General features: G+C 42.9%; 4 protein-coding genes and 1 long non-coding RNA gene across 18 annotated transcripts; 3 read left to right on the forward strand and 2 right to left on the reverse strand.

Moving 5' to 3' along the window:
* Nucleotides 1–1,153: 1,153 nt before the first annotated feature.
* Nucleotides 1,154–7,579, reverse strand: LOC148408295 (rho GTPase-activating protein 22-like). 3 transcript variants are annotated; one of them, XM_088440125.1, is made up of 10 exons: nt 6,629–7,579; nt 5,519–5,632; nt 4,892–5,099; nt 4,669–4,801; nt 4,505–4,578; nt 4,047–4,168; nt 3,765–3,975; nt 2,981–3,261; nt 2,258–2,855; nt 1,154–1,952 (listed from the first exon to the last, which is right to left on the reverse strand). In XM_088440125.1, the coding sequence occupies exons 1-10, from the start codon at nt 6,678–6,680 to the stop codon at nt 1,688–1,690; spliced, it is 2,058 nt and encodes a 685-aa protein (XP_088296251.1). In that variant the 5' UTR covers nt 6,681–7,579; the 3' UTR covers nt 1,154–1,687. The 3 variants fall into 3 exon arrangements, with proteins under 3 accessions (XP_088296251.1, XP_088296250.1, XP_088296248.1); XM_088440124.1 differs by having other exon boundaries at nt 2,258–2,858; XM_088440122.1 differs by having other exon boundaries at nt 2,258–2,858; nt 2,945–3,261.
* LOC148408296 (dual specificity protein kinase CLK4-like) lies at nt 3,114–16,096 on the forward strand. 10 transcript variants are annotated; one of them, XM_088440127.1, is made up of 16 exons: nt 3,114–3,287; nt 7,836–7,897; nt 8,184–9,998; nt 10,453–10,589; nt 12,327–12,429; nt 12,517–12,608; nt 12,862–12,988; nt 13,079–13,145; nt 13,307–13,420; nt 13,699–13,865; nt 14,055–14,149; nt 14,221–14,350; nt 14,509–14,591; nt 14,712–14,791; nt 15,334–15,424; nt 15,496–16,096. In XM_088440127.1, exons 5-16 carry the CDS (start codon nt 12,393–12,395, stop codon nt 15,646–15,648), a joined length of 1,236 nt encoding a protein of 411 aa, XP_088296253.1. In that variant the 5' UTR covers nt 3,114–3,287; nt 7,836–7,897; nt 8,184–9,998; nt 10,453–10,589; nt 12,327–12,392; the 3' UTR covers nt 15,649–16,096. The 10 variants fall into 10 exon arrangements, with proteins under 10 accessions (XP_088296253.1, XP_088296257.1, XP_088296260.1 ...); XM_088440131.1 differs by having other exon boundaries at nt 8,234–9,998; XM_088440133.1 differs by lacking the exon at nt 3,114–3,287 and having other exon boundaries at nt 7,868–7,897; nt 8,234–8,359; nt 9,893–9,998.
* On the reverse strand, nt 15,699–19,227 carry LOC148408297 (glucose-dependent insulinotropic receptor). The gene is made up of 3 exons (XM_088440136.1): nt 19,148–19,227; nt 17,937–18,509; nt 15,699–17,191 (listed from the first exon to the last, which is right to left on the reverse strand). Exons 2-3 carry the CDS (start codon nt 18,418–18,420, stop codon nt 16,614–16,616), a joined length of 1,062 nt encoding a protein of 353 aa, XP_088296262.1. The 5' UTR covers nt 18,421–18,509; nt 19,148–19,227; the 3' UTR covers nt 15,699–16,613.
* A 100-nt stretch (nt 19,228–19,327) lies between these two features.
* On the forward strand, nt 19,328–20,678 carry LOC148408298 (uncharacterized). The gene is made up of 3 exons (XR_015868638.1): nt 19,328–19,525; nt 20,047–20,162; nt 20,476–20,678. It is a non-coding gene; the product is annotated as an uncharacterized LOC148408298 (long non-coding RNA).
* Nucleotides 20,679–21,171: 493 nt separating this feature from the next.
* Nucleotides 21,172–27,452, forward strand: slc25a14 (solute carrier family 25 member 14). Of its 3 annotated transcripts, none has more exons than XM_088441528.1 (9): nt 21,172–21,321; nt 21,995–22,157; nt 22,690–22,828; nt 23,113–23,207; nt 23,454–23,539; nt 24,229–24,324; nt 24,397–24,521; nt 24,672–24,885; nt 25,392–27,452. In XM_088441528.1, the coding sequence occupies exons 2-9, from the start codon at nt 22,094–22,096 to the stop codon at nt 25,431–25,433; spliced, it is 861 nt and encodes a 286-aa protein (XP_088297654.1). In that variant the 5' UTR covers nt 21,172–21,321; nt 21,995–22,093; the 3' UTR covers nt 25,434–27,452. The 3 variants fall into 3 exon arrangements, with proteins under 3 accessions (XP_088297654.1, XP_088297655.1, XP_088297653.1); XM_088441529.1 differs by lacking the exon at nt 21,172–21,321 and adding an exon at nt 21,345–21,482; XM_088441527.1 differs by lacking the exon at nt 21,172–21,321 and having other exon boundaries at nt 21,905–22,157.
* The last annotated feature ends 114 nt before the right edge of the window (nt 27,453–27,566 follow it).

The following is a 27,566-nucleotide window of genomic DNA, read 5'->3' on the forward strand; positions in this document are numbered from 1 at the left end:
AAACAAATAGATATGGTTAAAATGTATTCACGTTTTGATTTGAAAGGTTTAAGTGCTTTGTTAACTTACAATTCTAACTATTTTATGTCCAAAATGAATAAATGCAGAAGTAACTATAAATTGTCACTTGTGAAAGTGTGACTCTTCAAATCTTTTGAAAAATGACTGAAGAAGCCCGTCTTATAATTGCACTTTATGCTCAAGTAATTCTCTACCTAATTATTCCATAAGGTGTTCAATAAGGAACAAAACTTTGTGCTCTTTTTGTGCTTTTTTTTTCTTTTACTTTTTCTCGCTTCTTTATTATATGTATATGTTTTAATCACTAGTGTAGTGAATACATGATCAAAGTATTGTGTGGTTTTCGTAGTTGTCACAAAAATCTAAAAAGCAACTCGTTATTGCACTTTTATTTTCAGTCGGTAGTTGAAGCGGTGTCGCTGTTACTTTTGAGTGGCGAAGGCGGAATAAAACACTCCTTGAAAATTTTGAAAAATAACCTAGTTTCTTCAACTGGCACGCATATTACGTGTAAAATCTTCAAAGTGTACTAAAACCTTGTGAAAGCAAACAGTTTTGAGGGAAAAAAAATGTAAGTTTTGTGCATGATTTGAGCTGAAACGTACTCATCAAATGTGCCGGATTTAAAAAATAAAATAAAAAATCCGTTGTAGCATGATGCACAGTGTACAGTGTCCGTTATCAGAAGAAGCTATTCTAAACAGTCTTTTTTTGTGTGTATTTCCTTTGGCCATCAGCAAGTAAAAACAAAATGCCATTATTGCAAATTGTATAGTGTCACCAATGCTGTATTTTACCCACCCCTCCTCTAAACGGACTGAAGTATGTCTCAAAATGTCTTCTTTTAGTTGGTTGTGATTTGTTGTGTGTAGACATTTTCGCCCATGACTAAAGTTGAAAATAAATGGCACATTGTCATCACCCAAAAAATGCCTTTGCTTCTTGGAAAATATGATGGCCAGGTCGGATTTGGTCAGAGGAAATGAAGTGAACAATGAGTTAGTTGTAAATGGCCCACACACAAAAAATGGGGGATATTATGCTTTTGGTGCTGATGATGTGATGGATTCCAAGGGAATGTTGTGTTCATAGTCAACAAAAAGCACAGAAAAAAAAAATCTTTTTTTTTTTTTTTTGCCCTTTATTGTAAAATCTCACTCATGCAATTGAATGCAGATTTGTTGTTTAACTGGGGCGCAGCAGGAATATTTTCCAAGTGGCCTGAGGGACTCCGTATGTCTGGCTTTTATTCAAGTAGGCTGTTGCTTACATTAAGAATGTGTTGAGCAAAATTTTCGACTGTGTGTTTAATTTCATGAAACGATATCATGATAAATGACTTCTCAGCGATGTTTTTTGCTTGCTATGGTGTGAAAACAATCATTTGGATCCATCACTAAAAATCAAACGTTCTTGAGGCAATTTGAAAGTTTGCATCGTGATCAACTGCAGAGTTTGTTTTTGAAATGTGTTATTAATCTAAATGAGCTGCGGCAAAGTATCTAGCTCGAAAGGCATTGCGTTCGTGGGAAAATGGCAGGAAAGTCACAGGCATTCAAATGATCCCTTAGATGACCGGGCGCGGCCATGGCCACCACTTATTTCCACCAGTGATTTGGGGAACCACAGTAAAACGTTGCAAATTCATCATCTTCGTTTATAATTCTCACAGGCTCTTTAAAATCCGTTCCTTCTTTCTTCCTCTATCATCGTCCCCATCCCTCAATTTTAATGTTCTGATCTTTCCGTGCGTCCGGAAAAAGAGCTCCATGTCCTCCTGCATTTTGGAGTTGCGGTCGTCCGCAGCAACTCTGGCCCGCTCCACTTGACGGATCCTGACCTCGGCTGCGCTCTGGCTGCGTCTCTGTCGCTCCAGTCGGTCGCGCAGCGCTGCTACCTGCCGCTCAAGTGCGTCATTGCAGCGCTCCAACCTGAGAGTGCAAGAAGGTTTTGGTGAATATGAATATTTTATATTACCGAATAAGATCGATTTCCTATTTTGGTTCACTTAGGTTTTGGAAGAAGCTGTAGCTATCAAGCAGAACATTCATGTCCATTTGGCACTGTTTTTTTGGGTGTATCTTTGGTGCGGTTTTCATCAAGAAATACTTTGGTAAAAAAAAAATATATATATATGTACCCCCTGGCATACCAATTCACAGCTGCCGACAAGAGATGTGCAATTGTGTTTTGGATTATAGTCCAATCACACCCAGAAACTTGTGTTTCTTCGCACCTGTGTATCCTAGCTTGGTACTCTGTTCTCTGCTGGACTATCTGATGTTGAAGTTCGACAAGGAGCGACTGAGCGTCGTCAGTCTGTGACCGATGCTCGGCTACTGGTAGTTCTGGAGGACCAGACGGGAGGAACACATCTGAGCTGCCGGTGCTGAGGGGGCTGAGGATCGAGCCGGATGTCGGGGTGTTCAGAAGGTTTCTTCCATTGAGGTTACTCCCAGTATCGCCGTCAAGGGGTTTGTCATCTGCTGCTTGACTTGAGGGGGATCTCTTAGGTGTCACATTGGGACTAACCAGACCCTCAGGCTCCTCGCTTATGTCCAGCGGTAAAACCTCGCAGGAGGACCACGATGACGAGTCATCCACTGTCTGCCATGCCTCCTCTGATTCCTCACCGGAGTTTCCCGCGCCGTTGGGATTCAAGTGTTCGGCGGCAAACTCCTCCACAGTCTCCCTGGTAGGCGATCCGTTCAGGTTGTCGTAATCGGATGGACTGCTCTCTTCCTGCACTTCACTACTGCCGCCGCTGGCTGCTTCAGGACCCTCACCTTCTGCTACTGCGATCTGGGTGGCTCTGGAACTCCACAGGTGCCCACCTGCTAGTGGTGAGACATAACAAAGTACAAATACTCATTTGTTGTACTTCGGCTTTTACCAGAGTATTTTTTGACACATGTGTCCATACTTCTACTCAAGTCTGGACTACGAGTACTTTCGCCACCTCTGTCGTCTGCTTCTCCCAGACTGGTCCAGACCTCCATCCAGCTCATGTGCCCAGATCTAAGCTCCTCACAGCGGCGGACATTTGCAGGGGATGAGCCGCAACTGGGTTGGTGCTGCTGTTGATCTCTTGTTCTTTCCTCATTGTGGTTCTGAAGGGGCTGACTTGAAGAAGGCGGCGGGAAGAAGCGGGTTTCCGGGTGTGACGAGGTGTAGCGATGGCCCAGGAATCTCGAGTGGTTTGAGGTTCCCTCCGACGCGGCTGCTGCTGAGGGGATAGAGCTGGAGGAACAAGGAAACAAGACCTCGTAAGATTAAAAGGCCATGAGATTTCTTCTCCCTTCACAGCACTAGGTCCATTTTTTTATATTTCATTTTTTGGGCCTGTTGGGCCACAAATATAATGGAATATACAGCCCATGGCACTGCACGACTGTAAAACACATTGCCAAAAGTTGTGAGAAGGGCAGTCAAAATGCCAAAATAAATCTTACCATACCAAATAATGTATGGACATGAATGCCTTGCAACTCATAATCTCATCTCGTTTTCGTGGTCACAGTCTCGTGGGACATCTCGTCTCATGGGATTTGTGTCTCATGCCATTCCTAATAAGTAGGTATAGATTTTTTGTCCATTGTATTCAACAACCATAATCTTTTGCTTACTTTGCAACGTTGCATTGTTCCTCAGGGCTCTATTCTAAATCCACAGATCCTCTAGATTTAAGTGTATTAAGGAGATAAATGGCAGAGTTGCTTCACTGTACGAAATCCGGGAGGTACCTTGTACTCTGTCCCTGTTCCCAGGATCGCTCCGCAATGAGCGGCAGAGACATCTGGCGAGGGCAGGGAGGCTGGTGCAAGTGCAGTCGCCTCAGAGCACCGGGTGATGCGTGAAACCCTCTGGCGGTATGCGCAGGAAGTGGCACTCTGGAAAACAGGGATTGGTGCTCCCTGATCAGCTCCAACATCAGCACCTGGACTAGTGCTGTTCCTGGAATAGAATCCCTCTATGGTCTTTCTGGCGTTAAAATGTGACCTTGTGAGTCTTATGAGTGAGTCTACCTTCCATGATGCTTTGTGGGTCCTCCGCTTTGGCTCTGAGAATATTTGGTCCAAACACTGTGGCCAAGTTTTGGCAGCTCATCTTGTTCCCGTTTGAGTGACTCTGGACCTCATTGAGAAACCTGTGCACAGGCAAGGTAGAGACTCAGGATTGTGCCACCTTGACTTACCCGGACCTGGACAAACCTGACATTGTTAAAAATGGCAGTGTTTTCTAACCATTCATATTCAAAAGAAAGAGCTCCAAGAAGAAGAAGCTGATGGTGAATTATAGCTTGAAGGCTTAGAAAAACGAGCGCAAGGTGCGCATGAGGAGTTGTAGTTGAAGCGGCACTGGTGTACTACTACTATGATATGTACTATACTGAAGCAGAAGGATTTTGAAGGAGGGTTTTACACACTTAATAGACTATTGAGATACTGGTATTGGATAATTACATACTGTGTGTAGGTCTTACTGGCATATAAACTTGAGGAGGTTGAAATTGGCTACTGGTAGCTCCTGAAGAAGATTCCTCAACTCTTCCAAGCCCTGTGATAGGACAAAAAGGCTTGATACGGTTGTGCTGTTCACAAAAATAAACTACCGTATATGTCAGTCAGGTTTTGAGTAACGCATCACCTGCGTGCGGTCTCTAGAAAGCTTCTGGCCACTCTGTAGGAAATCCTGGTAGTGGCTGAAGGGGACCAAAGGCTCCGGCAGCTGTCGCAAGTAGAGCTTCAGCAGTGACGCCACCGTGTGGACATCCGTGTTGCTGAGAGCGCATCAATCCAGGTTTCAGACTTGAAAATGGAATTGACGGACTGAATTTGAAACCAAAAATTGGGGAGCTTACTGTCCGGACCTGTCGAAAGAAGGCCTTTCCCCGGCGTCGAACGCCTCCTGCAGTTCCTTCACCAAACTGGCCCGTCCCGGTTGGCGAAACAAGCCCACCTCGTTGAGGCCTCGCTCTCGTATAAAGGCCACGCTCTGCTCCACCACCAGGGGAACTGAGCGTAACCCGTAACGACGCTCGTACAGCACCGTCTCCTCCAGGCGCTGACCAAAGACACCTGGGCAGGATTCACAAATACATTTTTGTTAGTGCGGTAGAGATACGAACATCTCCGTCTAGTTCCCGTTCGTACTGATCACTTTGCACTTACCAGACTGACTCAAATGTGTGTTCTTTGAGTCACTTCATCCCACCCTAAATGTATGGAGAGAGAGTTATCTAAATCCTTAGTCTACATTTAACTCAAAACTGCAGCTACCAGGAGCTGTCTTTGTTTTGTTAAACTAATATGTATAAGTGAAGACTTAAGATGGAGATGAAAAATGAGTCAGTCTCTCCTTTCCGGATTTACTCAGCCATGGCTGGATCCTTGTTGAGAGGCCAATAAAAGTGGCTTAGCAATGTGTGAAGCACATTCCGTACAAGTTGAAGGAAAAAAAAAACAAAAAGTATTCCCCAAAGGCTCATTTTGTGTACCTGTGAAGGGGATCCAGACTCCCTTGTTGAGGCTCTTCAGCCACTCATCCCCCTGCCCGGCGCTATTGGACAGGAAGAAATACGAGCCCGGGCTGGCCAACACGTCTCTGTTCCCTGCGCCCACCAAGACAAATATGCATTTTATGATTTTGGCGGGAAAGCTACTAGTCCCATCCCAAGCCAGTCAAGATGATGTGAGACCTTTTTCTCGAGCTGAAGCCAAGATCAGCGGCACAGCGGAGGCTGCTTAATCAGCTCAAGGGGAAATTAGATTATGTTCATGCAAGATAAGATCACGGGAGGCAGAGGCTCCAAACCATCTCAATTATTGTCAAGACAGTGTTCATTGACTTACAGTAGTAGGTAGTTGAGATCGTTTTTTTTTTGTTTTGTTTATCGTCGGAAGTCAATTGTGAAGTCTTTCTCATTTGTAATGCTGACCTGGTCATAGACAGACATCACACCAACTGATAGACAAGAGGTTCATAATCTAAAAAAAAGATTCAATGCCGACCTATGTGCATATTAACCTTTTATGATATATGTTCAGGCTTTTTTTACGCTATATAGCATTTGCTATGTATGCTTTATAGCAAAATAAATGCTATAATCCCTTTCACCCTTTCAACTCCTGTTGGGACAATGCATCCCACATCTTTTCAAAAAATCGCGGGTATAGGAATTGTAGCAATAAAGTGAAATGGCGTCCCAGCGGTTCATTTCACACCTATTTACAGATTCTAATGGTATTTAGCAACTTTTCCATACACAACAAGCCAGTGTTGGGCCTGCTGTCAACAAGCTAGGTTGCATTGATCAATTTCTCATCAATTATCGATCCAGTACTGCAAAATATATTGATATGTGCTGTATTTGTGTGTTACTATAGATTACACTGATTATAATGTATTGCAGGTGATCCTTTTCACTTCTCTGGCACATTATTATTATTATTATAAAATACCGATGGCACAATAAGCCTCAGGGCCTGTACCCTAATCTAAGGAAATGGGCTTTTTTTTTTTTTAACTGAATGCCCAAAGTCATTCAGGACTCACCCCCACATGAACTGTTGGAATAAATACCGTATGTCGTTAATGTGTATGTCACCTTTGAAGCCTGCTCTGTCATGTTTCCAGGACTTGAAGCAGCTGAGTCCCATGCTGTAGCACTCTTGCGCTCTCTTGCTTTCCAGTGATTGTAGCCACTCGATTGCAGATTATGCAAGTTGAGTCGTTTGTAAAACGCAGTTGCTAGAAAGTGCACCACCTCCGGCAGTTTGCATTCTTCATTCTAGTGGTACATTCTCCCCAGGTGAAGAAATGTCAGTCTGGGTTGTTAGCATCCTGTGTAGCTCCTGGTGTACCTTGCTCTATTTGCGCAAGAATTATTGGTCAAAGGGTTCGGGAAATGATGTAGTGCTTCACATAGCCGTCTTTCTGATATCATTCAAATCTGATAGAATTTGTTTTCCAACAAAGCAATGAACAAGATAAATGATTTAAAAAAAATGGAAGTGATTTAGAGCTTCCTGTTGCTGTCTTCTTCAGATGGCATGGGATCGATTTCATTTCACGTCTGTAGTTCGCAAAGTCGGGTAGACTTCTTCTCATGCTCTGACCATTTCCATATAAAAACTGAAGAGGTTAGTGATCCCGGAATAGGTTCACGTTGCTGACTTTGATTAGATGGTGCTGGATCAGTTTCAACTCAAAGTGTTCTGGGATTGACTGGTGACCGGTCCAGAGTGCCGTCCAGTGAGTGGATGATTTTCTCTCCGGTATGGACAATTAGTCAGCACATGTATTCCGCTGTGGAATTCATGGAAAGCAATGATCCCGAGGGCCGCTTAGGTGGTATCGAAAATACATCGATGACTTTTTTCCAAGTTGTTTTCGAGACTATCCTGGGAGTTCTGGGTTCTTAAAGAAAATGGGACATTGATGTTGTAACCTTAAAGGTTTTTACTGAGCCACCTCAGTCACTGGTCTGGGTTCCTTGTGGATGCTTCTTCTTTTAAGGAAGTCTTTCTACATTTTTTAAATCCGACAGTCTCAAACGACGTCTTTGGTACTCTCTGTCCATTAAAGAAATGATCAAGTAGTTGTTTTTCATGTCTTACTGTAGGACTTCAGCTTTGTTCAGGGATGTCCTAGACGTGGGAATCCCCAGGTCAAGAATGGAAATTTGAGAGCCGATCTCTGGCGGCTGGTCCTTGCAAGCCAACTTTCATCTCCTTGTCCTAAAAACTGAATCTTAAAGCAAAGCGCCATCTTCCATCGGTAACATCTTTCTCAAACAATCTTTTTCGTTCCAGTTGTGCCCATTCCTCCTTGAGTAATCTTCTCTCCTTGAGTCTTTGGCTGCTCCAGTCAAAAGGTAAATCCCACGGCTCCCTTTTAACAGTCTCCCATCCGAACTGGATGTCCTGTTACGTCCTAGAACATGTGACGGTCTTCTTCTCTTGACTCCCGTCCCGTCCCCCTTAGTTTCCTCCGTCCTTGCCCAGATTGTCCCTCTCTTTGTTCAGCTTGTCCTTCCACTATCCTCCCTCTCTCCCTCTCGCGCTCTCCCTCTCCATTTCCCAGCACTACGCGTGGCCCCGTGTTGCCCCCCTCCCCATTTACCTCATCAATAACCATGGCGCTGTGTGTATGTGTGCCAGTGCATTAGGAAAATTGGTTCTCTGCGACGCAGCGCTCTCTTTTACTCCAGTAATCACAGCAGAGAGAAAGATGGAGCGAGAGAGATGATCTGGCTCTGATTCTGCTGCTGAGATACGGTCTGCAGCGCTGCTCTCACACACGCACACACTGTGTCACCACGATTCACATTAAAGAGGTAAAGAACGGTTGCCCCTCTCAACTTTTGAACTAGCTGAAAAAGCTGTCTCTTCGCTTTAACTGAATAGATTTTTATTCCTTCTGATTTGTTGTCCCGATGTTCTAACTACTACCAAAACTACCAAACTGTGTTGGCTACTCTGATAATTGGCAAGGTGGTCAAAACCCCCCAAACTCATTTCGGAGATTTGTATTTGAAATGCTGCCGACGAATGGTTCTAATCGGCTAATTAAGAAAAACAAGTGGCAATCGTTACTCAAAGAAATTCAACGAGAAGGCGTGTCTAAAGCTTTAGCTTGTACTCTATAATTACAAAAATATCTTGGAGCAAAGTGGGACCAATTTTCTCTCGCGCGTCTTAAAATTAGAAGCTTTAAACTGCTGGATCCTAGAATCAAAACGGTGATTCTTGATCGGGATCCTGAGGAACAAAACAAGATGGATTCTCAGGTTTCAAAAGATGCAGCATTGGTTCCCAAGCTAAAGAAAGTCAAGTGTTAAGGCAATACAAAAGCAGAATGCACAGAGCACCGGCCCGAGCCCCCGATGATCACCGTCGTACTCGGGGGCAGGCCAATTGATATTAACAATTGACCGTATATCTGCCTGATCGATGGTCCCCTGGACTTCTAATTCCCGCCGAGAGCTTTAACAGCTGTCCGTCGATACGCGCGGCGCTGACGACGACATAACTCTGTGTGCGCCCGAGTAACAAGCTTTTCAAATCATGAAATATTGAAGCACCCCCTCTCACTAATTGAACGAATGAATCATGCACAAGAAAACGAGTGACTAAATGTTTTGTTTTCAAAATTTTAGACAAAGCCAGTTTATTCTTGTTGTTTTCCGTCAGACACACAAGCTCTGGACGTAATGATCACATTCACTGTTTGATCACAAATCATTTTGTAGGCAAGTGTCACCAAATTCTATATTTCAGCCATTGTTAACAACTTTTGTGACTCAATTTTCATCATTAAGGTGGAATTTAATTTGTCAACTTGTTCCCTCGGCCATCATAATGTGCATATCTAATCGTAAACAGTCCCCTCCCACCGCCGGTGAGTTACCGCGGGAACGTGGGGCAGCTGCTGGAAATTGTTCCACTGTCTGGCTGGCGGTGAGATTGCATGTAGCCAATAGTGTTGTCCTGTTAATTTTAGCTTGACTTTTTCGATTAGGTGCTGTTGCTTTGCTCGCTTGCTGCTCTAGCTAAAGATAGGTGTTGAGTTGCGTCAATTAAGAAACAGGAACATTGCTAAGTGTGTGACACTGTGATAAGTAGATCTTCACATAGCTGACGCACTCTAAAACAGTTGGGTCAGTTCAAGCCCCAAAATAGGTCATTTTGTACAAGACCGCCTCAAAATCAACCTTGAAAGCTTTGTCAAATTGGTCCAAATATTGGATTGGTCCTTTGTTGACCCATAATCTTTTTTTTTTTTTTTTTAACACAAATGCTTTCAGAGTGTATCCTTCCGAGACCCAGCCTATTCATTGGTCTCTGCTGTTGTGTCCATTTTGTTTCAGCAAAACGGAAAAGTTAATTCATCCCACCCAAACACAAGACGTCCTTGGAAAGGCCAGGAAGTCCTGGACAATAAACATATATGGACTCTCGCACGACAACAATATGGTAACAATTTTTTTTTTCTTCAAATATGAGTGGTCTTCAAAATGAGCCCTGAGGAACACCTAATTTAACTTGTCTCTTTTACTTTAGCAAGAACGACATGTCTTGACGTTTCACGTGTCAAACAGCGTCAAAGGAACTGTAACACCTCATCAAATCCTGTTTTGCATCACAAAACCATTATCTGCTCGTAAAATTTGAAAGGCCATGTTTTTTTTTTTTGGTTTGTTTTGAAAGAAGAGCCGATGCTGGGTCACCATCTGGGTCAAGGGCTGCGCTACTTCCGCCCCGTCGCCCACCCCCGCCACCTTACCATCCGTGTCTCGTTTCACCGCGGCCGGCTTGACTTTTAGCACCGCCGAGATGTTTCGAGGGAATGTCCAGCGTCTTGCCGATTCGAAGAACATCGCGTTTTATTACACTGGTCGCACAAGTTCCTTACCCCCTTTTTGGGCAGGCCGCGTGGCATTCTGTACTCACGTTCCACCTTGTGGGAGAAAGAGGACGGAGTGGACTGTAGTCAAAATAAAGCAGCCGAAGCCCAAAGCACAACCAGCCAGAGAACAGCACACGCAACACATTTGGCGTATTAAGGTGAGAAGCTTTTTTTTTCTTTTATGAATGGATGAATGAAGACAAACAGATTTTCTCATTTGATTTCTACATAAAATTGTTAGCCTAATTTTTGTGGCGATTGTCTCAAAACCAGGTAAGACATAGGAATGATATAAGTTATTTATTGATAACTTATCGAGTACAACTATAGCAAATATTAAATTATAATTATGAGCTGTACAAAATGTACCTGATTTATCTTTCTCTCAAGTTAAAGTTATTTGCCTTTGCATTTAATCTAAAATGTATTTACACCTTTAAATAACTGAATAACTGAAGTAGATATTTAATTTGCATTTTTGATATATATAAACTCCAAACACAATTGGGTTAAAAATAACCCAATTATGGGTCAAAATGGGACTTGGATCAATTTGATCCACCTTTCTGAGATGTTTTGCACTGAACAACCCAAAAAATAGGTTGTTTTTTTTATCCTCAAAAATGTGATTGTTAAGTCTCTTCGATCCAAATATCGAGTATGTGTTTTTGTCAAAAGAGAACAAACTACTTACTGATTCAATCCTCTCCCCATAAGATAAATTCATGTAATATACATTTGATTATATTTTAACATTTAAACTTTTACATTAATATGATTATTCAAAATTATATACACAGTTTTTAAAATTTCAACACGAGATTATTTTCTTTAAATTTGCCCCGTGCGCTACTAGTGGGCATTTTCTCAACTAGCTTTGGTTAACATATTCCTTAAATTTATTTGGCAAATTTCGATGTGCCAATAACTGACTCCCGAGGATGAAAAATGTACCTAAAGAAAAGCCAGGCCCATACCAGTTCAATTAGAGGATTATAATAAAAAAAACATGAATTAAAATAGTGGAAACACTAGATGTGGAAGACGCTTGACACTTAAAACACTCGACACCTTCCTGGCACCACCTGTGAGACTTTTAGGCTCCTAAATGTGTGGCAACAATCCTGCATACTGACAAACGCTAAGAGTTCTTTACTGACACCTTATGTGTTTTATTGAATTCTGACTCACGTTTTTGGCATCCGACACAACGCTGCCGGGCCTCTCATCAAAATGACACCTGCTTAAATTAGATGCTTTTAATATGTACACTATTATTTAAGGGACAGTCAGTATTTAGAGGTACGGTGTGGAACATTTAGTGGCATTACAGTAATGCAGCAGTTTATGCAGTAATGCGTATAAAAATTAGGCAGACAATCCGTTTAATCAAGGAATAATTAGCGATTACTATGTACAAATAAAGCCTGCTTTTGTGAAAATTCATCACAATGAAATACAGGACATACTAAACCGTGCGTACAGACATACATTTTGTCGTATAGTGTTGCCTATCCGCCCGCAACAGCCGGTCCAAATTTGGACGAGAGGCGATGAAAAGATGAGTAAGAAGTAACGTGGAGGCGCTAGAGGGGCCCCTCTGTTACCGACGGCATGCCTGCTATTTGCAGAAGTGCTTTAAGGGGAGGCGGCGGGCTGAGACCTTGGCCTTGGCCCACATGAGTTAAACGGCTTACAGACTTACACCATGTTGTCAAGATGGCACCAACACAGTTGAACGTCCTTGAGGAATTTTGGTCCCCCAAAGGGACCATCACGGTTTCGTGTGTGTGTGTGTGTGTGTGGTGTGTGTGTGTGTGTGTCTCATATGTAATTGTAAATGTTCACGAGCAAAAGGGAAAGGAAATGAACTCGCCACTGTTCTTCCATTTTAGCATCCTCTTTGTTTTTCATCCAAGTCTTGCTAAAGCGGGACAACACTACCCAAAAGCCTTTTCACCATGGGCCGGAAAGACCAAGACTTTGGTTCTCACTCAGGTATTCCCACACAACTCTTGTCCATGTCACGCTTTTGAGTAACTACAGTATTTGGCTAGTTGCTCAATTTTGATCTTCTCCCGATAGAGCGCAATGAGGCCAAAAGAGACTCGGTCCGAGCTGAGATGAAGAACAACGAACATGACAACCGACGGAGCTCCTCAGGAACTTCCAACTCGGTACGCAACTTTGGTGGTTGGATTTTCAGTCAATAGCTAGTGACTAAATGGCCGCCTCCCGTCATGGATTCACACGGGTGGATTTTGCCGCTCAATTCATATTTCATGTATGTGCGGCATTTATTAATCAAAATGCCGTGTTTACGTAGACTAGTTGGGCTGCCTTGAACATATTCTTGTCAATAAATGTTTTGGTTGACTGCACAGAAGTTGTCCATCATGTTATAGTAGAACTCTCTCTTCTTCCTCCCAGCCCGTGTCCACTTGCCTTAACGATGACGACAACGAGGTTCCAAAGCTTCCGTCTGATGGGAGTGACAATTCCAATGAAAAGGAGGGCCATCTGATCTACTACGTCGGCCTGGTTATTAAGGAACGCTGTATGCGGGATTCTGACCTTTCTGTCCCTGAAGTCCGTTCCTCCGTCTCTGAAGTCAGTGAATAAATGAATGTTTCCATGTCCTTCCCAGATGAGGTGGTGTCCACATTGGGAGTGGGGGCCTTCGCAAAAGTGGTTGAATGTATTGACCGAGACAAGTAAGCGACCATTTTGACTAGAATGGCATTCCTTCTGTCCTTAAAAGTCCGAGTTCAACGGTACTAAAAAGAGATAGTTCCTTGTCTGAGTGTAAAACCATCAAGGAGTTGACTCTGCGACAAGTGTCCTTTGGCATCAGCGTTGTCTTTGCACGTTTCAGAGGCACGCGCGTGGCAGTGAAGATTGTGCGCAACATCAAAAGCTTCCGTCGGGCGGCTGAGTGTGAGATTGCCGTCTTGAAGGAGATCAACACATTGGACGACGACAGCAAATTGTGAGTTGGCTTGCGATAGCACTATAAGGGCTTTTTGCAATAAACATACAGTAAATAAATACAACGGTTCTACAAAGGAGCTGTGAGGAACACCGCAACTTCAGAAACTAAAGCAAATGCTGCATTTAGTCAGTCCAGGGAGCAGAATGTTAATAATTACATTTATTCCAACCGACAAATTTTTGACTTGATTTTTTTTTGACAATGTGTTCATCACCAATTTGCAATTTGCAACATGTTCTGTAGGTGATGCAGTATGTTCTTTGTCTTCTTCCCAGTGCCTGTGTGCGGATGTTGGACTGGTTTGAACACCAAGGCCACATGTGTCTGGTCTTTGAGCTCCTGGGACTCAGTACCTATGAGGTCCTCAAGCAAAACCAGTTCCTGCCGTTCAGCGTGGAGCAGATCCGACAGATGGCCTTTCAGATCTTTCGAGCCGTCAGTTGTGAGTCGAGAGTGTTGAAAAAAGATTGGGTGAACTACCGCAATTCGACTTTAGATTTCGCGTTCAAGAAGCAGAGGTAGCAGTGTGTTCAACCAAGGAATTGAGATGAAGCGCCAGAATTCAACAGGATATGTTCCATGATGGTGGTAATAACTCCTCTTTTAAGACATCTTCTTTATTATTTTTCAGTTCTACATCGCAATAAGCTGACTCACACCGATCTGAAACCAGAAAATATCTTGTTTGTCTGCCCTGACTATGAGATTGAGTACAACGAGCAGATGGTAAAAGCTTACTCAGAGTTGGCCTTCAACTCTGAAATAAAAGATGAAGTTAAAAGCTCTGTGTGTGTCAGAAACTCAACAAAAGGAAGATGAGGAACCTGAACGTAAAAGTAGTGGACTTCGGCACCGCTATTTTCGACCATGAGTACCACGAATCCCTGGTGTCCACGCGCCACTATCGAGCTCCTGAAATCATACTTGGTAATAACTCGCATTATATATTCTTTTCTTAATATGAAAATCGCCTACTATAACATTGTCCTTTGTAAAAACATAAAGCCGACGATTTTGTGCACCGATTCAATGGGTGTTGTGCTGCTCCTTCTTCTGATACTGTCATATTTTAAACTCGTGTTCAGATCTAGGCTGGAGTCAGTCTTGTGACGTTTGGAGTTTGGCCTGTGTCCTCATGGAGTACTACCTCGGACAGACACTATTTCCGGTAAGAACGCGCACATTACAGCGAGTTCCAAATGGTGCGCATTGAAATAATAGTCGCGAGGCACAACAAAGGTAGTGGCCCGACTATACAATGCATATTTTTCCTGTGTTGTCGTTCCAGACTCATGACAGCAAGGAACATCTGGCCATGATGGAGAAAATTCTGGGACCCATCCCGCCGCATATGCTGAAGCAAACCAGGTAATTAATGAATTCAGTTGGGTTTCTTGTTCTTTGGCACCAATTCACTAAGTGGCGAAGGCGATTCTGCGACTGTGTGGGCCAACACTCGATTGCAATTTTGGAAGTAACTTGCCCGACAGACTCAACTGAGTCACATCAGGATGTGAGATTTTAACAGGGGTTCTGCCGGTACCATCAAATCTAATTTAAGGCTTTTAAATGTCGTGACAGGAACAGTAGAGTTTTCTTTTCAAAGTAAGAGCAAATTAATTGGAACATGAAGCCAATCATTGAATGCCTCCTTTGCTGAATGATGTACGTTCTAATTTTTTAAAGTTTCAAAGAGATGTGTATTGTCATTTGTAACTCAATGGTCCATGAGATGAGTCAGAAAAAAAATAGATGATGTTACATGTCACATGAGCTAGCTTCTGAAGTTGCGAATCAAAAACTCTCAGATATACCACTTCTGGCGCAGTTAGGGGATATCGAGTTTAAAAATGACAATGTCAGATAAAAAGAGGACATCTGCATTTCCCTCTGATATTATTTGTGTTCAGAAAGCAGCACTATGTCCTCAATGGACGACTGGACTGGGACGAGCACAGCTCCTCGGGCAAATATGTCCGGAAACACTGCAAGCCTCTCAAGGTGCGGCGGACACAAGCAAGTCGGGCAGAAAGTGAGTCAGAAAATGACCGCGTTCCGATTTGTTTTGGCAGAGCTTGCCGAGGCGCGATGAGGACGAGCGGCAGCTGTTGGACCTCCTGGCCTGCATGCTGGAATACGACGTGGGCCGACGCATCACCCTGGAGGAGGCGCTGTGGCACCCATTTTTTGAGGCGGCCAGAATGGAGAAACAAAAGCGAAGCTAACAGTACACACACAGATACACGCTCACACACATGCGCGCACATAATGTGCAGTGAATCATCGCTGTTTGGTTAAGGGACCAAGACAAGCCACAAATAGCAAAAAAAAAAAAAAAAAGTACAGTACACACAGAACATTCTACCTCAACCTGCTGCTTTATGGGTTTGGGTTGGATGCCTATGGTTGTACATGAGTGCTAATGTCAGAGATTTTGAATGTGGACCGATATAATCCAATACTGTTTTTTTCCCTTTGTTTGTTTGAGAGGGGGCGGAGGGCGGATATCCGGCAAATAATTCATATCACTAATGAATCGGGACACCCCTAATTTGAGTCTTTTGATTGTTGAAGAGAATTTTGTTACCGTGAAGAGCATTTCTCTTTTCAAATGACTGTGATTGATTTTTTGGAGAATAAATATGCACAGTTTTGGAGGGATTTAACACAACAGCCTCCAGTATTTCGGCTTTTTTTCTGTTACAAGACCTCTCTGAAACGACAAGCACACGGAAATAGGCGTTATTTCCCACCTCGCCTGATTACATGGGCACCGCTGACTGCGCTCACACTTAAGTCAATATGTATCCAAGTCGAGGCTCGTCCACGTGGCTTGGTGGCAGATTTATTGCGAGTAGAGCAAACCAGGACGTTTACATGACTGAATAATCAACTAGACGTATGAAAACCTTGAGATAAACCACCAGGCGCTTCAGTCTATTATCTCCAGTAAAAGCAAATTGAGTCTTTCAGTAAATCAGAAATAAAGAACGCAATATACCAATTGGGTGAACTTTGAAACCGACCAATTGTTGGTTCGATTTTTTGAAAATCCGCCTCACAGTCAAGAGGATCTGGATTTGAATCCGGTTGGGTGTTTTCTCTTTCACATTTGGTGGAATGGTATGGAAGGACGAAGTCCTCTTACAAAAAGTAAGACGGCTCCATATGGTTTTGAGAATTGCAAGGTTCAAGTCTGTGCATGTGGCCGGAGGTCCCCAACCCGCAAAACCGGCGCAGGTGCCGCCCCCCTTCCCGCCAGGCATGCAAACATGCCAACTATCTGCATCCTAACCTCCCTCTGCCAGCATGCGTAGACCAACGGATTGATGAGCGAGTTGCACATGCCCAGCAGCCACAGGTGGTTCTCCAACACGGTGATGAGCTGGCAGCTTTTACACAGCAGCTGCACGATGCTCACCACGAAGAAGGGGCACCACAGTGTCAGGAAACAGCCCACCAGCAAGGCCACAGTCCTCAGGGCCTTGACGTGGCTCCAGTAGCGGCTCCTTGTTTGGGGCCACTGAGGAAGGTCCCGGCGGTGGTGGGCGGCAGTGACGGCGGTACGAGAACCTGCCTGGCTGATCCGGAAGATCTGCCGCTGGTGCCCGCAGGCGATCTTAAGGATGTCCATGTAGATGTAGACGAAGGCGGAGAGGACGGGGAAGAAGCACACGCTGAAAAGGACGATGATGCCCGTCGGGTAGATGACGGAGAAGAAGGCGCACAGGCCGGCGTAGCCCTCCGTCTGCAGCTGGCGGACCATCACTGTTGGACGTGAGGGGAGAGTTTTTGTTCATTTTTAAACACACCGGCGGTCGTAAGTCAGCATGATTACAGACGCCGCTGAAGGGAGATGGCAAGAATTAGAATGGTTCCTGACTTTGTTCGTCACCTCAAGAACATCCAAAATTCTTATGAACATTCTCAGTCTTGTTCACTTCAACCTGTATGCAATATAAAAACGCTGTTGAGATCATATGGGAAAAAAAATCATCATCACTTGGGCAATTGGTCATGTTTTTCAGACATTTAGGGATGCTAAAGTTTTTACTCCAGCTGGCCAGCAGCTCTCCGGCCTGTATGTGAACGCCCATAGCTAATTAGCCGGCACAGCTAACTGTACACTACTGCAGTCAGTCCACAGCAAGTGAAAAATGTGTTTTTAACAGTGTTGTTTCATTGTACATGAAAAATAATTGTTTTCAAATCAATGATAGACAAAATATTAACTTTTCAAGGTTATTACCTCTTTAATGTGTGTGAAAAACTGCAGTATGTGTTGTATTCTCGCAGGGCATATTGAACCACGTGATGGGCCAGTTCTGGGTTGTGGCCATATGTTTAACACCGCTGGGATAGATGATGAAACCTGAACGGATTAAAAAAATCTAGTAGTGCTAGAAAAATGATGAAATGAAGAGCGTTTACAATAACAAATTGAATTCTTTGGTACTTTGCAAAAGTCCTCTGCCCATCTAAAAGTATTACTGATTTAATTTGATGATTTCACCTGGTAAGAATCCCACGATGACCGAACAGGCCCAAAGGGCCAGGAGAGAACCAGCTGCTGTCGCCTTTCCAGAGAACCTGGAGTACCTCAGGGGCACCTTGATAGCGGCGTAGCGGTCCAGGGAGATCAGAAACATGGACAAAATAGATGCCGTGCAGGGCGACATCACAAAGGCCATCCGCATCAAACAACGACTCTTTCCCGCGGCCGCAGACGTGACGTTGGGGTCTAGTTGACAGGACGGGTGGGAGTCCGCAGGGGCGATGGTGGTGGCAAAGTCCTCGGTGGCCAGACCTGTGATGGCCAAGCCCACGAGGATATCGGCCAGAGCCAGGTTGAGGACAAAGCACCAGCTCTGGCTGCTCCTCTTGGCCAGGAGGCGAAGGAGGGCGGCGGCCACCAGGAGGTTGGTGCCCACGATGAGGAAGGAGGCCACACTCAGGATAAATCCCGTCACCCGCGGCCTCACTTCTCCCGCGCTCATTCTCACCTCAGTCAATCACTGGCTGCTTTCCGCAAGTTGTCCGCTCCGACCGCCATCCACCAGCCGGTGACTTTTTCCCCACATCCTCGCTTCATTGTTTGCAAAAAAAAAAAAAAAAAAAGGGAAAACAGCAGCTGGAGTTAAAGTACAACCTGTCCCCCGCCCTCACCCGAGACGTTTGTCATTGCAGGACATTTTCCACTTGATTTCACACACAAACATATATGGCTACTAATGCTGTTTTCTTTCATGGCCTCGCATGAGAGAACATAACGTTCAGATCTTTGGCAACTAAACCAATGTTTTAAACCAAGTAGAACGTTTAAATCCTTTCGTCTGAACGTGTGTGTGTGAGTGTGCGTTAACAAAAAATAGAAATAATTTTCATAGAAGTTTGTTTTGTTATTATTGAGAGCATTATTAGCCCCTGGCAAAAAGCTGTCCTTGATTCTGTTCCCCACTTTGATGGGCACTGTAGCACCGAGCGGAGGGCCATCATTTGTCTCTGACGTTGTCGTAGCAAACAGCCAACTTGACAGTAAATCAATGGCGAAGAGATCTCTGGTTAAAAAGGTGAAGAGATGAGGGCATAGTGAAAATTTCAAATGACGAGCGATCATATTGAGAGGAAATCCTGACAAGATTGGAGTCCAGTCGGTACGTACAGTGAGAAAATGATGATTATTCAAGGCGTAGAGAAGAAACCAATAATGTGGCAGGTGTGTACCTTTGCGTAAGGCTGCAAAATGACGCCCGTCAAGTCAGTTGGCCAACTCTGTTTCTAAACGTCGCTCGGTCCTGGTGGCCAAGCTGCACACAACAGGAGTAACACAATACCCTTTGAATTAAAGCATAACCCCCCCTACCCAAAAACACATCAATACCTCCCGCCGCATTTGACACAATGCTTCAATGTTGTCCAAGCGCCACTGGACCTTTCAGGACTTTTTGAAAAGCGCCCGCGTCAGCAGTTATCGTGTCCGTCGGCCTGTGGGCATAAGGTTAGGGTTCCGCTTTGGGTTCCGTTTACACCCCTGGACGACGCCTCCTTCCTGATCCCCCCCTTTTGCTGAACAAAGGAGAAGCTTTTCCTGAGAAGGAATCGGTAAGCAGAGGGGATTGCAGTGTTTTGTTTTTGTGTGATGGCCGTTTCTTTAGGGTACAGCTCAAGTGATTAAATTAGACATGGAGCAACAATTAGTATAAAGCAATAGCGGCAATAATGTGTAAAAACTCTCAAATTTAGTAAAACTACTCAGATTTTGGCAGCTATATAATGAGAGATATTGTTGTAAAGTATACAGTATTAAGAATTATAATAATGAATGAAAGATGTCTACACTATTATAAATTTCATTTAGAATACAATGGAAAATTAGCAACATTTTTAAAATTACAGTTAAGTTATGTTAAGTTATGAAAGACTGAAACTCAAAGCAAAACTACTCCTACCTCATGTCACAGTGATGGAACAGGAAGAGATATTGGTACTATTGGTATACAGTAAAATTAAATTGTAAAATATAGTAAAAGCGCTCACCCCTTCAAAGTAAATGACCAATTGTTAATGCACACGGTGTATTGATTTGTGCGACTTTGTGTTTTCCGACGTTGGTTGAGTTGCAGGTAAAGATGCCCATGAAGAGCATCCTACTGGCAGCTTTGGTGTACTGCGTTCAGTGTGCATCCAAGGTCTTCTGCCATCAGCACAAACGCAACAGTGGAACCTCGGCCGGACCCCGGTGAGACTTAAACCAAAGGGTGAAAAACAAATCCAAAGCAAACATTAAAACAAAAATCCTGCAAAAACGACCACAATTTAAAAATTGCCATGGACAAAAACGCAAAATTGATATTGACCAGTCAGACAGGCCATATGTGTGTAAAAGTATTTACAGGAGAGAAGCATATTTTGCTCCTGGTTCAGTACCCGCCAACGTTTTTGAAATCTTGTTTTTTTTAAAATTAGTTCAGGCGGACATATTGGAACGATAGATGCTCACACTTGTGGGCCTCATTTTTTCATTATCTCCCATGTTGACTCTGTCGCCGCAGCAACCTGATGTCGCTGTTCCAGCAGCTTTCCAAGAGGGTCACCCACCTGCTGCACAACTTTCTGTGAATCCCGGCTGGGAATGACCACAGCAGAAAATGTGGAAAGATGATGATTATGGTTTACTGTAGAAAAAAATGATCTTCTTCTACATTTTACCGTGTGGTTTTTCGCTCATTAAAAGGACCCTCGCTGTTCGTATCTATCTCAGACTTGTACTTTCATCTATATTAAACTAAGTTAAATATTTTGGTCTTCTGTATTGTCAAACCTATTTAAACAGCCCTTCATTTAATTTGATAATATTGTTAAATATTGGCAAGTATTTGAATGATCTTAAAATTATGTTATAACGTGATATTGAGGTGTATTTATGGAGGGGAGGGTCGCAACAACAGGCTTCAATGCTCCCGTACCCGCGGAAATGTTCCATGTTCGGGCACTCTACTCAGGGTAAAAAATAACCCCTTATTGTGAAATTGTGTTTCCGTCTCCCCCACACAGCACTCACGCTTCACTCTATCACCCCGCAAAACAGCTTTGAATGTTCGCATTCTTTGAATTACAACTAACAACACTATTTTATACTAACGACACTCATTTATTATGTCAATATTCTTGTCTTGACCTTGCAACGGGACGTGTCATTTTATTTTGAAGGTTTAACGCGGAAATGTAAACACTGTTGCTTCCGTTCTGCTTGACGTTAGCTTAATTGGCGACTACCCAGCCGACAGCTAACAAGTTTTTTTTCTTTTTGTCCCTGTTGGAGTAACCGCTGCGTGCGCCTTGAGTCATGAAAAAGCGGACAAAGTTGTAGTTTGGGGATTTTATCGACCCCCTCCGGGGTATGTAAATGCAATTTTTGTGTATCGGAAATTATTTGGAAGCCATCCAACAGGCTAGTAATGCCCAGAAAGTGCTAGCAGACTAGCCGACAAGAGCTAACGCGTCACAGCGGCGTTCAATGTGAATACCTCTAAGTATTATATAAAGTTTCAACCCTATAGTAAGTAATATTTGTTGAAAAAAAAACATGTATTTGGCGAGTTTGTTGTCGGATAACGTGACTTCATAAAGAGCTTCGTTTTAATTCGTTTTCCACTCGACAGCGAGTATTCGTCCTCCTCCAATAGTATCGGGTTGCGTATGATTGACAGCGCTGACAGCCATTTACAGCGTCGTAACAAATGATATTTGTGTCTGGCACCCTTGCCCGTGTTGTATCGATGTAAAGATGTCTCTTCATAATTGACTACATGTGTAACAATATTTATCATCCGTGGCCTGGCCATTTTGAAACTATAAAGTACATTTTAATTTGTAATTCCGTGCTATTTTCTGCCGTGGTTCACGTTTGATTGATACGGCCGGCATCCAATAGCAGTGATGCGGCTTTCGTGACGACACTTCACGTCAGTTTCCGGCCGCAGTGTGATGTCGGGTGCTGATGCTGATGAGGGAGACCCCGATCTCGGTAGCATCATGTTTTTAGCCCTACTTGTTCGTATGCTGTCACAGCGCTGCTGCGTGGACTTGTGCCTGGGCGGCTTGCTCTTTTTCCTCGCTGGGCTGCAGCAGGCAGAGGCGGCCGCAGCGGCTGGAGCCGCCTCAACAGAGATGGCCAACCTCAACTGGAAGCCGTTCATCTACGGCGGGATGGCCTCAATCGTTGCAGAATTCGGTAGGTGATGCATCGCACAAAGCATTGTGAATTGGGAATTGTTTTTCCAGAATGCTTATTTTATGTTGCAGGTCTTAATAGTGCATTTCAAAGTTTGAAACACAAGAAATGCAGCCAAGATGATTTTTTTTTAACCAACAAGCTCAATTTATGATTTGGGTTTTAATCAGGAACATTAGATTAACTTGCTTTCTCAATTTTGCATTTATCAGGCAGGATAAGTCTTATTTTTCAACCGATAAAATAACTACAAATCATTGAAAGCATTCTGATTGCTGTAGTAGAAGGCAGTGGTAGGCCATGACTTACTACAGCTCAAATTGTCTTCATTTCTGTCTTTTTGGAGAGGAAAGATACATTTAAGGGACAAAATTGCCATAATTTCACAAAAATATTCACCAGAACTCAAAGAAAATGTGTTTGTATAGAACATAATCACATATATATATATATATATATATATATATATATATATATATATATATATATATATATATTTTTTTTTTTTTTAAATGTGTTCTGATTTCTTTAGGCACATTCCCCATTGACCTGACAAAGACGCGGCTCCAGGTGCAGGGTCAGTCCATCTACGTGGAGGAGCGTTACAGAGGCATGTTCCACGCCCTCTTCAGAATCGGCAAGGAGGAGGGGATCCGGGCACTCTACTCAGGGTAAAAATACATAGCTTTTTAATTGGCCCTACAGTAGAGCAACTAAATGAGCAATTTCTTATATGCGTGAGACAGGGCTGCCCCTTCAAAACAGGCTCAGTTTTGCAAGGCTTACCTAACAGCCTCCAAAGTTTGTAATTCTTTCTCCTTGCGGTATCTTGACGAAAGCCTCTCACTGGCATGTGATTAAAGAAAAAAAAATGTGGGCACTATCTGAAATTGTGAATAATGCACATTTTGTTTTCTTTTCATATATATAAATAAAAAATGTCCCCTGGTTGTAGGATCTCACCTGCGCTCTTGAGACAAGCATCTTACGGGACCATCAAGATCGGAACATATAACTCCCTCAAAAGGCTTTTTGTCAGTCGCCCAGAAGGTGCGTAACACCCTATTGTATACTTCTTTTTTGGAAAAGATAATTCAACCCAACAAGTTAGGAACATACCCGGAGCAACGTCCAACCCTCCCGAGAGATTGATGAGTTATTATGTTAAACTTGTATTCCAGAATCGCAATGTGTGTGGATATATATTTCTTATTGTTGCTTAAAAATTGAGTGATTTCATTTGAAAAAAAAAAAAAGCATTGACATCCATTTTGAATTCCATTTGTTTGATGACAGATGAGACCATGGTCATCAATGTGTTCTGTGGAGTGGTTTCCGGTGTTTTTTCATCCTCACTGGCCAATCCTACAGATGTTCTCAAGGTGACCGTTCTTTTAAGAAAGGACCAAAGTATTCCAGCGTTTCTCTTGGGTCATAATGAGGCAGGAAGGGCGAAATTCTTATCATTCACATTCATGTGTTTGGCACTCTCGGAATGGCTCACACACTTTTTGGAGTAAACACTTATATGCATTTGATTTTTCTTGAGCATTTTTGTGTTTTATTTATTGTAGGTTAAAATGATAAATACTGGAACTTTATTGTAAGGCTTTATTAGGCTTTATTGTAATTAAAAATACGACATTAAACATTATGGCAGTCATTTCCATTAAACAAAGATAATGGTTTTTGTACCTTTAAGACTAAAGTGAAAAATTTGTGCATTTTTCTTTTTGTATAGGTATTACTATTTTAACATCATTTGACAAATGTCTATCTCATATTGATGCTTGGTTACAAGAGAGAAAAAAAAACAATGACCTGTTTGAAAATCCAGTATATTATCCACACAGTTGGATTGGAAAAGAAAATTCACGCTTTTTAAAACTACACACACATTCAGTCACAGATAATTTGTCGAGTGAAAGGGGCGACCCCAAGTGGACAAAAAGCAATACTTGCACCCCGTTTACATATTTCGTATTGATACACAAGTACAATGTTGGTTCTGCATTGATTGTAAAAAAAATAATAATAAATAAAAATGAAATTTTCGTTTTGTTGATTGTAGATCCGAATGCAGGCACAGGGCAGTCTTCTGCAAGGCAGCATGATGTCCAACTTCATCAACATCTACCAGACAGAGGGCACCAAAGGCCTGTGGCGAGTAAGTGAGCACGGATCGGGAAGCCGCGCCAACAATTTTCCCTGTTCAAGTTAGTGCCATTGTGTTCCTCAGGGCGTCATTCCCACAGCCCAGCGGGCCGCCATTGTCGTCGGCGTGGAACTTCCCGTGTATGATATCACAAAGAAGCACCTCCTCCGATCTGGCGCCATGGGTGACACCATTTTGACACACTTCATGTGAGTCTGGTTGCGACTCATTGTACGGTTGTGGAAAGTTGAGAACTTGAGTAGATTTTTCACAACTTTGGTTGAGTATTTTTTTTCTCTGCCGTTTTTTTTTTTCTTACTGCGTACATGAGGTCACCAAATATGTTTGTTTTTGCGCAGTTCAAGTTTCACATGCGGCCTGGCAGGTGCGCTGGCCTCCAATCCAGTGGACGTGGTGCGCACACGCATGATGAACCAGCGAGTGCTGTCGGGGGCCCCCATGTACAAAGGCACGCTGGACGGCGTGATGCAGACGTGGAGGAACGAGGGTTTCTTTGCACTTTACAAAGGATTCTGGCCCAACTGGCTGCGACTGGGGCCTTGGAACATTATCGTATCCTTTGCATTATTTTCTTTAATGATGTCTAATTTACAACTCTTGCACAATCTATCTTTATTTATAACTGCGCATTCTAATGAGAGTCAATACAAAGGATGTAGTCTCAAAACGATACGGAGTAATATTTATGGTGTTTTCCTCACTTCGGATGTTGCCAAGGTTTAGTGGCGATTCTTGACATATTAAGCTTAAGACAGTGTGCGGGGACAAGTGAAAGTGAAGATTGCTAAGGCTATGGAGGGGGGAATTACAAGAAGGGAGGACAAGACACCACAATAGTATATATCCACATCGAACTCCCTTATCCGTCAAGGTCCTCTCATTCTAGCGAGACAGAGCGTTCTCACGTATGTTAAGTAAAAGCCAAACCAGGTTGTCGCCGAACAAGAAAATATTTCGCTGAATACTTATTTTCCATTACAGTACACAACCTAAGTCACCTTAGAATATTTGATGTCTTTTTTTTCGTCTGCGGTCGTTTGCCTTCACCCGCAACTCAGTTCTTCATCACCTTCGAGCAGCTGAAGAAGCTCCCGTTCTAAGACGAGACAGCGCCGGTCCGTCGGACTGTGTCGGCCACGCTGCCTCTTGGGGAGACACAGAAGGAGCACTGGAAGGCTTGTGGCACCGCTATATATTTTTCCCATTCCTTCAACGGCAACTCTGCCACAGCATCAGCAAACCTCGCCACACACTCATCCAACACCTCATGGGTTTTTTGTTTTGTTTGCTTTGCTCTTTATTTCTGGATGACTGAATCTGTTTTCACAACAGTCGTGAGCACTGAGACCAGGCAGCTACTTTTAGCAGGGATTAGCAGCAGAGCAAGTGAGTAGAACCGCTGCACGCCGGGTGAGTTCAAACATCAGCTTTTCTTCAAAGATGTTCAACTTTTTCAAATGTTACACACGTTTGCATGCTCCTTCTCGAAGGACACGGTCCTTCAGTTACAAAACCTTGACAGTGAGGTGCCATACTTCAATTAATGTGTATCGGCCGGAGATTCTAGAGGCGGGAAAATCCCGACGCGAGCGTCAATCTGAGCCAAAGCCTTTGCTGTAACACAGTACATGTAGCTGAGCATTTTAAGGCTTGTGCGGGTCACCACTAGAAAGGAGGGCCAAACGTGCCAAAAGTAGTCTGAAAGTGTGAATGCGCAGCTCCCGAAATGTCTGTGACTCTTCCGTGTTTCCTGCATCTCCCCTGCAATCTGATGTTGGCGTTTGAGTTTTGGCCTGTTTTATTGCCGCTTCTCTTCTCCCCACTCAAAGCTGATTTCGTAACGTCATCAGCAGATTAAAACGTAAACAAGTCAAAAACGAGATGTCGGGCTTACATTGTCATCAGTAGGTTGCAACAGGTGGACTGGGAGTCACAAAAAGATCCCTGGCTTGCTTAGTTCACTTGGCCAAACACGTGACACCTTCATAATGATCTTCGTTACACGCAAGCAAACCAAATTTTGTTCAATTTTACAGCTTAAGCTCATGACATTCATACATAATAAATTGCTAAAAACTCAAAAGCATGTACCAATCGCTTCTGAACTAAATAAGCTTTTTTTTTCTACTCATTTTTTTTAAAGCAAACGTTTTTGAACTATAGTGGAAACCTGAAGCTTTTTTTTTCATTACAAGCAATGCAAATAAACCCAAACTTTAATAAGTGCATTATGAACATAGTTAATGAGATGAAAATAAGAGGAATCATGTCCAAATTTGAACGTTTTTGCTCAAATATACTGCAGTAAGACTTTAACCGTTAATGTCATGAAAAATGCCGCATCTCTTTTGGGACATATTTCAGTTTGGGGGAATTTTCATTTGGAGGTTTGGCTTATGCTTTTCATAGAACAGTTTCAGAACTCAACACTTAGGACGCATCGACGGTACCAAAACATGAAACAAAAATCCTCATTTTTGATGATCAGTTTTTGTCACCTAACCGAGCCTTGTGTGGCATGTGTGTGTGTTTGTCACGGAGTGCAGCTTCTTATTTAATGATTATTGTTTGAGGCTTATTTATTTTCATGAGTAGAATGCATTATATTTTATTTTTGTTGTTGAACATGCTTAAATTTACGCTGCTATCATTCCCGTTGGGCTTTATACTATATTTCTATTCTGTACAACGAACACTCACATGTATATGAGTCATTTTCAATCAGGCACATCCCCTCATTGCCAGTTCTTCATTCGCTTAAATTCGCATCTCACAAAAAAAGTATAAATTATTGGACATTTTTTTGGGTGGGTGGGGTAAATTGTTTTTCTGAATTTTGATTGTACCTATTTACAGCACTTTTCGCCTTTTGTTGTACTGAGTAAAAACTGAATTAGAGGTCAGCAGAATGCTTTTATAAAGGTCAAATTTTGGAAAAATAACAGATTGCACCTTCTGCTTAGTTATCTCTTATTTTCTGTTTCATTTTCGTGCTTGTTTAAAATGGAGGTATTGTTTGGTGGAGGTTTTTAAAGCGCATTTATTGTTTTTCATCTGTTGTGAGTCAAATAATGGCTTCAATCCATGTACACTTCAAATAAATAAAATGAATCCAATGACTTTTTTCTCTCCCTTCAAAGCTTTAACAAAAAAAAAGCTGATAAAAGCATGCTTACTTAATGCTAACATACAATAGAAAATGCCCGAAACTGCCAAACAAGTAGCAGCTGTTT

Source organism: Hippichthys cyanospilos, chromosome 18 (assembly GCF_059441005.1).
Source record: "Hippichthys cyanospilos isolate Australia breed blue-spotted pipefish chromosome 18, RoL_Hcya_1.0, whole genome shotgun sequence".
Taxonomy (NCBI): domain Eukaryota; kingdom Metazoa; phylum Chordata; class Actinopteri; order Syngnathiformes; family Syngnathidae; genus Hippichthys; species Hippichthys cyanospilos.

What these genes read in the sequence shown, in the direction of transcription:
- LOC148408297 (XM_088440136.1), bottom strand. Translation starts at nt 18,420, where the DNA reads ATGAGCGCGGGAGAAGTGAGGCCGCGGGTGACGGGATTTATCCTGAGT. An exon ending in CATCGTGGGATTCTTACCAG is followed by an intron (nt 17,192 to 17,936) that starts GTGAAATCATCA and finishes CACGTCCAACAG; the next exon opens with TGATGGTCCGCCAGCTGCAG.
- LOC148408296 (XM_088440127.1), top strand. Translation starts at nt 12,393, where the DNA reads ATGGGCCGGAAAGACCAAGACTTTGGTTCTCACTCAG. An exon ending in CCTCAGGAACTTCCAACTCG is followed by an intron (nt 12,609 to 12,861) that starts GTACGCAACTTT and finishes TCTTCCTCCCAG; the next exon opens with CCCGTGTCCACTTGCCTTAA. An exon ending in CATATGCTGAAGCAAACCAG is followed by an intron (nt 14,792 to 15,333) that starts GTAATTAATGAA and finishes ATTTGTGTTCAG; the next exon opens with AAAGCAGCACTATGTCCTCA.
- LOC148408295 (XM_088440122.1), bottom strand. Translation starts at nt 6,680, where the DNA reads ATGGGACTCAGCTGCTTCAAGTCCTGGAAACATGACAGAGCAGGCTTC. An exon ending in TGACAGAGCAGGCTTCAAAG is followed by an intron (nt 5,633 to 6,628) that starts GTGACATACACA and finishes TGGTGGGCGCAG; the next exon opens with GGAACAGAGACGTGTTGGCC. An exon ending in CTCCTCAAGTTTATATGCCA is followed by an intron (nt 4,169 to 4,504) that starts GTAAGACCTACA and finishes GCCTGTGCACAG; the next exon opens with GTTTCTCAATGAGGTCCAGA.
- slc25a14 (XM_088441527.1), top strand. Translation starts at nt 21,911, where the DNA reads ATGTCGGGTGCTGATGCTGATGAGGGAGACCCCGATCTCGGTAGCATC. An exon ending in TTTTGTCAGTCGCCCAGAAG is followed by an intron (nt 23,208 to 23,453) that starts GTGCGTAACACC and finishes GTTTGATGACAG; the next exon opens with ATGAGACCATGGTCATCAAT. An exon ending in ACCATTTTGACACACTTCAT is followed by an intron (nt 24,522 to 24,671) that starts GTGAGTCTGGTT and finishes GTTTTTGCGCAG; the next exon opens with TTCAAGTTTCACATGCGGCC.